At 38.4% G+C, this 13,323-nt stretch overlaps 1 protein-coding gene across 4 annotated transcripts in view; it reads right to left on the reverse strand.

The window, feature by feature from the left end:
- LOC105081811 (cytochrome P450 2C18-like) overlaps window positions 1-12,714 on the reverse strand; it is a 45,191-nt gene extending 32,477 nt beyond the window's left edge. The window contains exons 1-4 of one of the 4 annotated variants that reach the window (XM_074373917.1): window positions 12,579-12,714; window positions 10,489-10,564; window positions 2,346-2,453; window positions 30-179 (exon numbers count right to left, since the gene is read on the reverse strand). In XM_074373917.1, coding sequence (XP_074230018.1) covers window positions 30-126 — 97 coding nt within the window. In that variant the 5' untranslated portion in view covers window positions 127-179; window positions 2,346-2,453; window positions 10,489-10,564; window positions 12,579-12,714. Of the gene's footprint in view, window positions 1-29; window positions 180-326; window positions 10,565-12,578 lie in introns of all 4 variants that reach the window. The other 3 variants (XM_074373916.1, XM_074373915.1, XM_074373918.1) reach the window with 3 other exon arrangements.
- Window positions 12,715-13,323: the final 609 nt, after the last annotated feature.

Consider the following 13,323-nt stretch of genomic DNA (forward strand, 5'->3'; position numbering starts at 1 on the left):
TCAGAGTTACAGAGTACAGAATCACCCACCATTGGTTTTTCTCAACTCCTCCACGAGACAGCAGGCTTCTTCTTGAACACGGTCCTCAATGCTCCTCTTCCCCATCCCGAAATTCCGCAGGGTCATGAGGGAGAAGCGACGGATCTCCTTCCATCTCTTTCCATTGCTGAACACGATCCCTACCAGGAAAGGAAACAGAGACTAGGAGGGAGGTCCTAGGGAAGCAAGAGTGAGCTGACACTTGGCAGGAGAGGCTCTTCAAATTCCTGTTTTCCACCCTCCTCACCTCCATTACCAGTGCTGAACCTAAACACAAACACATTTACCAAGTCCTTTATTAATTCTTTCAATCACTGGGAAACTGCCTCTTCCAGAAAACTCCTCTCCCAGATCAATCAGAGCTTCCTTCACTGCTTCATATCCATACAATACCACCGTGGGCTTCATGCCAAAATACACAGTGAACACAGGGCCATAGACTTTTGAGAGCTAGGAATGAAGATGCATGGAAGAAGAAGAGAAGTCAATATTCGATAATATACTGTGCCTGATGTGGAATGTATTATCATCCTACTTCTGTGGTTTTATTCTGCCACAGACAACCTAAAATATTTCTGAACTTAATACATAAATATGATGGTGATTGTTAGAGAGCCCACTTGCGATGTCCCAGGCAATGGCCGGAGTGATTAGTACACAGATTACAATCGATCCTTATATTAGCACCTTTAGCAGGTTTACTTGTCCCACTTATAAATAAACTGAGGTCAGGGAATTCCAATTCACTTCCAGCGTTCCATGGCTACTATATAGAGGATTCAAATTTGAAACTCTTATTCAACCTCTGATCCTTGATCAATACACCAATCCTCAAGGCCCAACTTTGGATCAACACCCAAATGACTTCTTCAGAATCACCTGTAGCAGTGATGAGAATTCTGATTCCCTTGCCCTATGATGAATACTATAATTCTGTGTTTAAAAAAATAAATTCAGATAATTCTAATGCCCAGCCTAGTCTGAGATCCGCTGGTATTACTAACACAGAAAGAGATCAAGCATCACAGAGGCCCTGCAGGACACGTAGTGTCTCATGGAATAACAGTATCTTCCATCCTGTAGCCTTCATAGGGTACAAATGGCAGCTTCATGCAGAGTCCACGGGAACGCTGTTACCACCAGTTGGGCTCTGACTGATTGCTCCTCTCTTCCATTCACTTATGCTGGTCCTGATCCCAAGCTGTTTCCTTAACATGGGGCACAATTTGCCTCTTCAGAAAAGTTCTACTTTCGTGGCCATCTGAACAAAACATACAGCTTATACAGTAGATAATACCTAAAAGGAGATCTCTAATCACAAAACACTTCACTTACCAACTACCTTCAACCCCAAATCACAGCAAGTGGCTGTGGAACAAAGAAAGGAAGCAACATTCACCGCTTTTGCCACTTTTATTATTTTGAGGAAGATGTGCCCTCTCGTCCTTGAATCCAGAAACCTGGAGAGCTCAAGATTCCATCCTCCCCCCACATCTCACTCAACACAAGTGCCTGACAACATGCCAAAGCACTGTATAAAGCAGCAGGGATAAAGACAAGGTCAAATCCTGTACCAGGAGTGAGAATACTATAATGGAAGGTTATCACATGGGCCTATAAAAGAAAAAATATAACAGTAACAAAAGACCCAAGAGAGTAGGAATAGGCATATGCGAAGTTACACAAAGATTTGGCCAGCAAAAGGGGAAAATCACAACTCACACAAATATTAACACATGTGTCAATGATTTCCTTTAACTCATAAATGAGGGAACTGGTGGGATTTACAACCAGTTCAAAGAATCAAAACATATGCCATCAAGGATGCAGAAAATGAGATTCTTAACAAACACAAAACTGGTCCATACCCTGAGGGCAATAAGTAACTGCATCTTCTAAAGATACAAATCGCATTTCTATAAAGAATCATTCACATTACCATTATTATTCCACAACTTATCTCAAAGACAATGAAATGAAACACAGAGTTAGCAAAGGGCACAATGGATAGGAGTCATTTTTTGCCAACTATGTTGTTTCCCATCCATAAAAAGGGGAAGAGGTAGAAATACAAAGATCCTAAGAAGACCCAAAGGTTTCTCTACCCACAAAACACACTATTTTGTTCTGTATTTATGACAATGACATACCTGAAACGGCAATAGAAATATCAAAATTTGCTGGGATAATTTCCTACATAATGACCTATTTTGACTGTGTGCCCATAGGAATATGTATTATTTTTAAAATTGAACTGAATTTACTTACCCTTTAAAAGACACTGGAGGAGCATAAAACCTACTTACATTGCTCAAGGATTTGCTGATGTTCTTAACATCTAATTGTACAATGTTTCCAAGAATTGGGAGAGGAGTGGGGCCAGGCGGGAGCTTCCCATTCCGAGAGCTCTGTATCTAGAGTGAAAGGAGAAGCAAACAGGAGAGACAGAGCACCAGGACCACAACTGGATCCATGAACACCTCCTCCCCCTCCTCTTCTGAGACAGCTGTGGGCCTGAAATCTAACGCTTTTATAACAGTCCCTGCTAATTCAGCCTGTGCCTCTGAGGTATAAGGAGACACCAATCAGTTACACCCACTTTGTATGCTATTCTGTGTGGACTTTGTCCCACTGTTAACAACGAAAAGAAAGTGTCCTTTAGTCTTGTTTTCTCTGTGTTCAGTAACAACTCTCTGAAGATTCTTAACTGTACTGGGCTGTGGTGTAGGTACTAATAATTTTTAAAGAAGTGGTTTCACTGTGCAGCCAGGATTGAGAATCACTGACATAAATAATTTGATACCAAAAAAGGCTCATAACTCTGGATTCAAATCAATGACCAGTTGGGAATGTATGATTTCGAGGACAACAGTGTTTTGTATGCCTCTGTTATTTATTCTACAAAGTTTATTTTCCAATGCTATATCTAACACTTGGTTACTTTTCCCTTGAAAATGAAAGATGTTAAAGTATTTTAATTCACTGTACTAAGGTTACAGACTCAGGTTCTTGGACTGTTTAATCAACAGAAGTTGATATGAGGCCAGACAAGAAATTCAGGCAAGGCTTTACTGGGACTTGTGCTGCAGAACAAGGGAGCAAGAACAAGAAGCTGGTTCCCTTGCTCACTTCCCAAGGAGGGGCAAGCTGGCTCCTTAAGCAAGGTGAGGGTAGGGGTGGAACAGTGGGTTGAGCCAGAGGGGTGACTTAGGTAGCCTACCCATCTCCTCGGTGGTGCTGTGTGCAGGAGTCATGTGTAGTACTGTGCTTTTGCTCCTGGCAGCTCTGAACTGGTAGATGGGTTTTTGCCTTTATGTATCTTACTGTTCATAATTGCCCTGACTGCAATTATGCAGTTATAAGTATATGCAGTTACTTTCAGTCTTTTATAGTTTCATTGTATTGTGTTGCTCGAAGAGATGTTTGTCTAGGTGCAAGCACTGCAGTAAAGGTCCCAGGTCCCAGGCTGTTTCACGAACATTACATGTGCCCATACATAAAATAGTGATGACATTTCTAAGATCATTTACAAATCAAGGTGGAGTAACTATGGTTCAGGGATCCAAAATGAATCCAGATGGTCATTATGAATGGGGTTTCTGACATGTTTCTGCATCACTGAGAACTTCAATTCTGAACTTAAGGACTCTACCAGCTGATTTCAAAACTCCAAGTATAAAAGGGTCATAGATTCTCAAGAGAAGGAATAAATGACAGGGATTCACCGCTCTCCATCACTGCAGAGGTAAAACTTGCTCAGGTAGCTGAGGGGAGAGCCAACCACAAGAATTTAGTGTGGAAGGCTCAAGAAACTGTGGCTCAAACCTCCCAGTTGCCTCCAGACACAATTGCTTCTGTCGTCTTTTGGAACCTCCAATTGTCAGAAATAATGGAATGAAGTATATACTGTGTTGACCAAAATTTTAGAAAATGGAGACCCAATTGCTTCAAGTGTTTAAACACCTTAATAAATAAATAAAACGTGTTTATTGCGAGTTTGTTAGGACTGCAGACTGGAATATACAGACTTGAGAAGAACCTGAATTGTGTTCCACTGGACTACAAAATTGTGGAGGCTTCTACATGGGAAAACTGCAAGGTTACAGTTAGTTACATGAGTTGTTTATCAAAAGTTATATGTGGAGCTGGCAAGTAAGGGTTCCTGTTAAGTAAGGACTGGCTGGATTCCAAAATGGTTGCATAGTTACCAGGAGAAGACTTTGAGACCAGAGAATGCAGCTGGCAGGTGTAGTTCTGAATATGCCTGGTGGTGTCCTTGGGTCTGGTACAGGTCAAAGAAAGTTCATGTTCTCACTGGTGCAGAGACGTGCCTGAGACCAGATCCTTAATGGCCACCTGACTCCACTTCTATAGGCCTGAACTGTAGGTGTGGATTCAGTGAAGCATGGGGGACAAGGACTTCAATAAACTAACCTACCTCACAGAACCACCACAACAAGCAGACCTGACAGATGACATTTAGTGATGATGAGAATCTAAATACGACTGGAATGATATACATCACTAATGACAATGCTTTACAAAACATGTATTCTACAGAGATATCATCCTATTTGTTCTAAACTGATTAGTGAAGTTATTTCTAAGCTCTTTTAGTAAGGAAAAATAAGATTTTGTCAAGACCTAATTACAAAATATTTTATTCCTCATATGTACATGGATTCATGTTTTATTCTTCATGTAACAGAGAATTTTCAAACCCATATCTCTTTTGAAAAGTCTCTCAATTTCCTTTGAGTAAGGTAAAATTATTTCCACTTATGGATGAGGAAACTGGGCCTTGGAGATTCAGTACTTGTGTCAAGGACACAGTAGGTGGTAGATCTGAGACTGGGACTTGCGTCTCCTGAATCATTCAGTTCACCAAGGTCACCACATCTGCTGAAGGTGCTTTATGATCCAATGTTTTCTCACTCATGCTAGTCAGTGAATTTCCAAATGTACTGATTTAGTTAATAGCTACAGTATCAATTGATTAAAATGGGGATCAAAGAATTTAGTTTCATAATCTTTAAACTTGAGCGAGTCCAAGACTCAGTGTAACCTTTATTTAGAACAAAGAGAAGCAGTAATTGCTGCCACTGTCACAGAGCTCTAAAATCTAAAAGAGCCAACCAGCTTACTCTAGGTAAAGTAAATGCCATCACTTTCTTTAGAGCAACACTTTTATTCCTTGAGAAAAGAGTGTCCCTGCTTTACTCCACTTTCCTTCTGATGAAGCTCATTTCTTTCTTTTAAAATTGAAGTATAGTCAGAATACAATGCTGTGTAAGTTTCTGGTGTACAGCACAGTGATTCAGTTTTATATATATATTTTTTTTTCCTTTTCACAATAAGCTATTACAAGGTATTGAATATAGTACCCTGTGCTATACAGGACCTTGCTGTTTATCTATTTTATATATAGTAGTTAGTATCTGCAAATGTCCTGTGTAATTTGATAGGGATTGCATTAAATCTGTAGATTGCTTTTGGGTACTATGGCTACTGCAACAATATTTATTCCAATCCAAGAGCATGGGATATCTTTCCATTTCTTTAAATTATCTTTAATTTCCTTCATCTATGTTTTATAACTCTCAGCTATAAATCTTTCACATCCTTGGTCAGGTTTATTTCTAAGTATTTTACTATTTTTCTGAAGCAATTTTATTTTATTTTTATTTAAAATTTTTTTTTAGTTGAAGTACAGTTAGTTTACAATATTGTGTCAATTTCTGGTGTACACATATTTCAGTGACACATATACATAGATATATTCCTTTTCATATTCTTTTTCATTATAGGTTACCACAAGATACTGAATATGGTTCCCTGTGCTACACAGTATAAACTTGTTATCTATTTTACACATAGTACTTAGCATCTGAAAATCTAAAATTTCCAATTTATCTCTGTCCATCCCCTTTCCCTCCTGGTAACCATAAGTTTGTTTTCTTTGTCTGCAAGTCTGTTTCTCTTTTGTAAATAAGTTCATTTATGTCTTTTTTTTAGATTCCACATATAAGTAATATCATATGGTATTATTCTTTCTCATTTTGGCTTACTTCACTTAAAATGACAATCTCCAGGTCTATCCATGTTGCTGCAAATTTTATTCTGCTTTATGGCTGAGTAGTATTCCATTATATATATATTTTACACACACACACACACACACACACACACACACACACACACACCACAGTTTCTTTACTCAGTCTTCTGTTGATGGACATCTAGGTTGGTTCCATGTCTTGGCTATTGTATATACTATGAATACTGGGGTGCATGCATCTTTTCGAATTAGTTTCTTCTGGATATATACCCAGGAGTGGGATTGCTGGATCATATGGTAAGTCTATTTTTAGTTTTTTGAGGAATCTCCTTACTGTTTTCCATAATGGCTGCACCAAATTACATTCCCACTAACAGTATAGGAGGGTTCCTTTTTAAAATAGATTATGCTTTGGTGATATATTTAAAAAGTCATGAACAGGCTCAATGTAATCTATATTTTTTATCAGTTTATTTTCTAAGAGTTTTGATATTTTGCATTCTACATGTAGTCCTGAGATCCATTTTAAGTTAATTTTTGTAAAGGCAGTTAAGATCTGTGTGTAGATTTTTTCTTTTCTTTTTTTGCAAGTAGGTGTTCGGTTGTTTCATAAACATTTCTTGAAAGGATTACCTTTTCTTGAAAGGCCTACCTTTTATCCATTGTATTGCCTATGCTCCTTTCTCAAACATCAGTTGACTATATTTGTCTGGATCTATTTCTGGGCTGTTTTGGTTCACTGATCCATTTGCTTATTCTTCCATGAATACCACATGTTTTCATTACTGTACCTTTTTTTTTTTATTACTGTAGCTTTATAAAAAAAAAAACCTTGAGGTAAGAAAGAATCAGTACCCTGACTTAATAATTCTCCTTCAATATTTCATTGATGATTTTGGGATGTTCACTTCTCCCTGTTAAAATTAGAATCAAAATGTCAGTATCTAAAAAAAACTTTATAAAGAATTTTTATTCGATTGCATTGAATCTATAGTTCAAATTGAGAACTGACAACTTGGCAATATTAAGTCTTCCTATCCATGAAAACGGAACAGCTCTCCATTTATTTAGATGTTTGGTTTCTTTAATCAGAGGTTTGTGGGTTTCTTCATATAGATCATGTATATATATTTTGTCCATTTTTATATCTAAGTATTTCATTTTTCTGTTAAGGTAAATAATACTGATTTAAATTTCAAACCCCAAATGTTCATTGCTGATATACAGAATACCAATTGACTATTACACAAAAAATGGATCCTACAACCTTGCTGCAATTGTTGATTAACTCTAGGAGGATTTTTGGTGGGGAAGGGGTTCAGTTTGGGGGATTTCCTACCTAGATAGATATATTATCTGAAAACAGAGACAGTTTTTATTTATTTATTTTTTTCTTGATCTTAAAATATTTTTATATTCCATTCTTTAGAATCTGCAATGATCCTTCTAACAGTCTGACCTAACCCTCATTCTCTGCATCCAAAGTAAAAATAAATATTATTTTTGTCTTATTTTTCTTTTTTTTTACATTTTTTATTGAGTTATAGTCATTTCACAACGTTGTGTCAAATTCCAGTTTAGAGCACAATTTTTCAGTTATACATGAACATACATATATTGTCACTTTCTTTTCGCTGTGAGCTACCATAGGATCTTGTATATTATCTCCCTGTGCTATACAGTATAATCTTGTTTATCTATTCTACAATTTTGAAATCCCAGTCTGTCCCTTGCCACCCCCCGCCCCCTTGGCAACCACAAGTTTGTATTCTATGTCTATGGGTATGTTTCTGTTTTGTATTTATTTATTTATTTATTTATTTATTTATTTATTTATTTATTTATTTATTTATTTATTTATTTATTTATTTATTTATTTAGATTCGCTTATGAGCAATCTCATATGGTATTTTTCTTTCTCTTTCTGGCTTACTTCACTTAGAATAACATTCTCCAGGAACATCCAAGTTGCTGCAAATGGCGTTATGTTGTCAGTTTATATGGCTGAATAGTATTCCATTGTCTAAATATATATCTTCTTTATCCAGTCAGCTACTGATGGACATTTAAGCTGTTTCCATGTCTTGGCTATTGTAAATAATGCTGCTGTGAACATTGGGGTGCAGGTGTCATCCTGAAGTAGGGTTCCTTCTGGACATATGCCCAGGAGTGGGATTCCTGGTCATATGGTAAGTCTATTCCTAGGCTTTTGAGGAATCTCCATACTGTTTTCCACAGTGGCTGCACCAAACTGCATTCCCACCAGCAGTGTAGGAGGGTTCCCTTTTCTCCACAGCCTCTCCAGCATTTGTCATTTGTGGACTTTTGAATGATGGCCATTCTGACTGGTGTGAGGCGATACCTCATTGTAGTTTTGATTTGCAATTCTCTGATAATTAGTGATATTGAGCATTTTTTCACATGCCTATTGATCATTTGTATGTCTTCCTTGGATAATTGCTTGTTTAAGTCTTCTGCCCATTTGTTTGTTTGTTTTTTTCTTATTAAGTCATATGAGCTGCTTATATATTCTGGAGATCAAGCCTTTGTTGGTTTCATTTGCAGAAATTTTCCCCCATTCCATAGGTTGTGTTTTGTTTTACTTATGGTTTCCTTTGCTGTGCAGAAGCCTGTAAGTTTCATTAGGTCCCATTTGTCTATTCTTGCTTTTATTTCTATTGTCTGGGTAGACTGCCCTAGGAGAACATTTTTGAAACGTATGTGAGATAATGTTTTGCCTATATTTTCTTCTAGGAGGTTTATTGTATCTTGCATTGTATCTTCTTTATCCAGTCATCTGTCAGTGGACATTTAGGTTGCTTCTTCCTCTGGCTTCTTTCAAGGTATTTTCTTTGTCTTTATATTCTGCCTTTGAACATGATGTGCCTACATGTAGACTTTGAGGTACTTTTCCTATTTGATGTTCTCCAAGTTTCCTGAATATGGCCTGTTTGGACTCTATTTCTTTTTTCCATTGTACTGTGATGGACGTTTTAGTTTCTTCCCATGTGTGGCTATTCTGACTGCTGCTATTAAGTATATTCCTATACATGTCTTCTTCAGATCCCAATGTATTGCTTTTCTGTTAAGTACAGCCCTACAAATGGAACTGCTAGACATGCATGTGTTTACTTCCAGTAAACACTGCCAAAAAATTATCCAAATGATTAGGCCAATTTACAGTTTTACTCTGAGAATTTCAGATGCTTTGCTTTCTTGTCAGCCTGTAGTATAGTCTTTTTCATTTTAACCATTTTGTTGGCTGTATAAGAATAGCTCATTAAAATTTTTAATTGCATTTCCATGAAACTTAATGTTACTGAGTCTTTGTATACGAAAAACTAGTTTATTCTGGATATGAGCCAATAGTTGGCTTCACACATTTTTTAAACAAACACATGTGTCAGAGAGGGAACTCGGTGGTATGCACAAAGAATTATTTTACTTTGAAACATTTCAGGGCAAACTGCTGACCTGATTCCAAAGACCTGAATTATTTCAGTACCTACTTTGTTCAAACAAGGCAAATCTCCCATATAATAATAAAACCTTCAAAATCAAGAAATTAATACCAATGCCATAGGAATTTCTAAGTCTCATTTCCACTGGTGTTTCCGGGAGAAGTCCCAAAGATATCCTTTATCTACCAGTTGTCTACGCTTTAACGATGATATGAAACTAGAGACTTCAGGATCATAGCATCAAATTGCTATCACACTTAACAATCTGGTGGATATAGAAAAAAACAGAATTTGGTAATGCCTTTCAGAAATTTTGTTCTTGTTCACAGAGAAAAGAGTAACACTTAGAACACATGATTAGGAAAATGAAAGCATATGTTAATATTTGACTGTAACCTTGAAACATGTAGTAATGAGAACATGGTATGTCTTTAATTAGCATTCACAGTGACACCAAAGCCAAGAAATGAGTTCCAACCCTTATTGTTCATTTCTCCCACTGCTGATCTTCTCATTGTTTCCCTACAGGTTGGAGCTGCTCCTGAATACAATTTCTCTCACTTTCAAATCCAAACCTCAAGTAACTGTAGGAGACACTCAGCCAAGGGAGTTTTTCTGGCCTCTTTCCCTATGTACCTCAGTGCTCACCATTAAGGAGAAGTAAGGCCTCTTTGGACTCTATTTTCTTCCATTTCTTACCTGTATTACGTACAAAGAAGGAAAGTCTGAGAACAGGCTCAGCAAATACTGAGGTTTTTTATTTAGAACATGCAGAGGACAAATGGCTGAGTAGTGGCTTATACTCCTCATTCTTCTGTGTTTCACAGTGATAACATAGTACTAAGTCAGTATTAGATAAGTGTTAGCATTTGTGGTGGCCAAAAGAAGTGTTAGCGCATATATTTATTCAATAAAATTCAGGAATCTCACCTACAATGGAGGCTGGATGTTCACTGGATATTGATGGAATGAGGAGATATGAGATGGGAGGTCAGCGAAAGCACTCCTGGTTGAAAGAAAGAAAAGGGGGAGTTAGAGACAACAGCACAGGAGCAGCCGGATTGGTGAAGCAGTACTGGTACAAGGGCGGCACATGGCCAAACCTGCTAGAAATCACAGTGGTGTTGATAACCTTTGGGACAACCACAGATTCCAGGGTAAATTTCTTTAAAATACTGGTCAGGTATAAAAACAGCTCCATTTGGGCCAGGCCCTCTCCAAGATACATTCATTTTCTTGAAAATAACACACAGAGGGGTTTTGTTCCTAGACCAGTATGTTTGGAACTGTAACAAAATGTACACAGTAACTATTTAATGAATGACTGACTAGACAGAGGGCTGGAAGGATGGTTTAAGAGACAGATGGACAGAAGGATGGAGCCACTCACTAGTCACCTAATATGCTGAACATTAAATTCAACAAATATTTGAATATCAGCTCTACATCAAGCACTTCATTATGTATTCCCACATTGTAACTGCTCTTTTCCATTTCCAATTTCCATCAATCTTCGTAGAAACACCCCCCCCAACTCTGCTTGTCCAGGTGGGTTGAAGATAGAAGGACTGAGGGGAGGGAAGTTGTGTTATCTGTTTCCCTTTCTACCTCTGGCACGAAACTCAGCCAAAGATTCTTTTCCTTCCTGTGCTTTTAAAAGCATGTGTCGAAATGTGTCACTCTCCCACTTTAAAATATTAAATGTCTCTCCCATCTGTTCCATGGGATGAGGTCCAAATATGGATTAAACTGGTCCTTCATATTTTGTTCCCAGTCTGATGCTCCCTATCATTCCTTCCATTCTTCATACCCTCTAGTCTCAGCACTAGCCATATCCACTCATCAATTCCTAACATACCACGGAGTTTCTAGCTTTGTCTTGTGCTGTTCCATTTGGCTAAGATGCACTTCTCTTATACTTCCTTCAGGACCTAGGTCCCGTGTCATTTCCTCTTTATGATCTTTGTGATCTTCACAGGCAACAGAATTTTGCCCACCCTGGGTTTCCTCAGCATCACTCTCACACTTCAACTGAAGCATGGATCACCTTGAGTTGAAATTCTCTGCTTATTTATTTTCTGCTATGCTGAAATGTGCATTCCTTGGAGAGGGCTCAGTCCTTGACATCTCGGTATACTCAGAGCAAGACCCAAAGCAGGCATCAAAAACCACTGAATAAATGAAGGTGGCTCTGTAGCCAGAAATCAGCACACACTGTAGCTGTGAAGACCCAACATCCAAGACCTCTGATCAAGAGTGGAGGAAGATCACGGTGCTCTGGAACCACTGCACAGTATCCTGCCACATTCCCAAGAACTTCCTGACACTACCATGATAGTTTCCAATCTTCTCAATCTACAGGAAAAGTCCTGTTCCTGTAAAAGTGCCCTGTCCTCTCTTCTTTCCTTGTTCCTCTGAGGCAGCTATCTTTCTGCTATTAGAATGCTGCTTATCCATTTGAGGCCTCACTGTGGGGTACGAGTGATGAGAAAGCAGGCAGCTTCCCCTCTGGTCTCCTGGCAGCCTGTGCTCTCCTCTCTCACAACACTATGCTTAATGAATTACATTGATCTGTTTACTAACCTGCTTCCCTAAGTAGGATGTGAGCCACTTTGGTGCCATTCTGTGCTTTGGATACTTGCAACCCCAGAGCTCAGCCTGGAAAGTGAGGGATATCACACAGAAAATACTCAAACTTGTTAACCTATATACCTTACTCATGGCAGGCAAAAGAAGTCTAAATGAGTTTCACCTGCTAAGAGGAGCCCGTGGGTAGCTCAGTGATACATCTAGAGGCAGAATTCAACCAACTTATTTTTGAGCTTTCTCACTTTAGGAGAACTGGGTCACCTCCTCAAAGTTCTAATATTGGTGATGGATGATGAGAGAGGAGAGTGGTACCTGTGATTATGGGAAACGAGCAATTTTACCAGCCCCAGAATGGTCATTATCTAAGTTCCAAGTGATCCCCAAAAGGTAACTTGTCCCCTAGAGTACCTTAGGAAAGTAACTTTTATTACCTGCTGAGAAAGCCACGAGGCAGTCACCCTTCTTAAAGCTGCTACTAACATCCAAGAAGTGGGCAGGGTCAAACACCTCTTGGTAGGGGAATTCTTTGTCTTTATGTAGCACAGAAGTCAGCGATTTTAATATTGTCATGCCTTGGAATGAACAGATGAAGATAAAATGAGTTATAACAAAGTGCTAGAGCTGGAAGAAATTTTGCAAATCGTTTAGTCCCATCTTTTGATCTACAGATGCGGAATCCTAGGTCCAAAGGAGGGTAGTAGCATTTCCACCCAGACACAGCAAGTAATAACAGGGATGAGTTTAAGACCAGTGTCAGTGATGTTACTAAAGTGGACTCCAATAGCATTTATTTCTACTTTTTTCTGAGGGGGGAGGGAGGTAATTAGGTTAATTCATTTAATTTTTCATGGAGGTACTAGGGATTGAACCCAGAACCTCATGCATGTTAAGCACGTACTCTACCACTGAGCTATACCCTCCCTCACTCCAACAGCATTTGAAATACTGAGTATTTGGGTACTTGGGTGCTAGATCTCTGAATCTCCTTACTTACCACAATGTTTAGACACTGCTTCTGTCCAACCCTTTGCTCTATTTCATCACTTCAGTTTTCATACATCTCATATGTGGATTATAGTTTAAAATGGGAGCCTCTGCTGGCTCTTAAGTCAGATACATTTGGAATCTGTTTATAGGACTTTATTAAATACAGGCTGATCTGATTAAAAATGACAG

The sequence above is a fragment of the Camelus bactrianus genome, chromosome 11, assembly GCF_048773025.1.
Source record: "Camelus bactrianus isolate YW-2024 breed Bactrian camel chromosome 11, ASM4877302v1, whole genome shotgun sequence".
Taxonomy (NCBI): Eukaryota; Metazoa; Chordata; class Mammalia; order Artiodactyla; family Camelidae; genus Camelus; species Camelus bactrianus.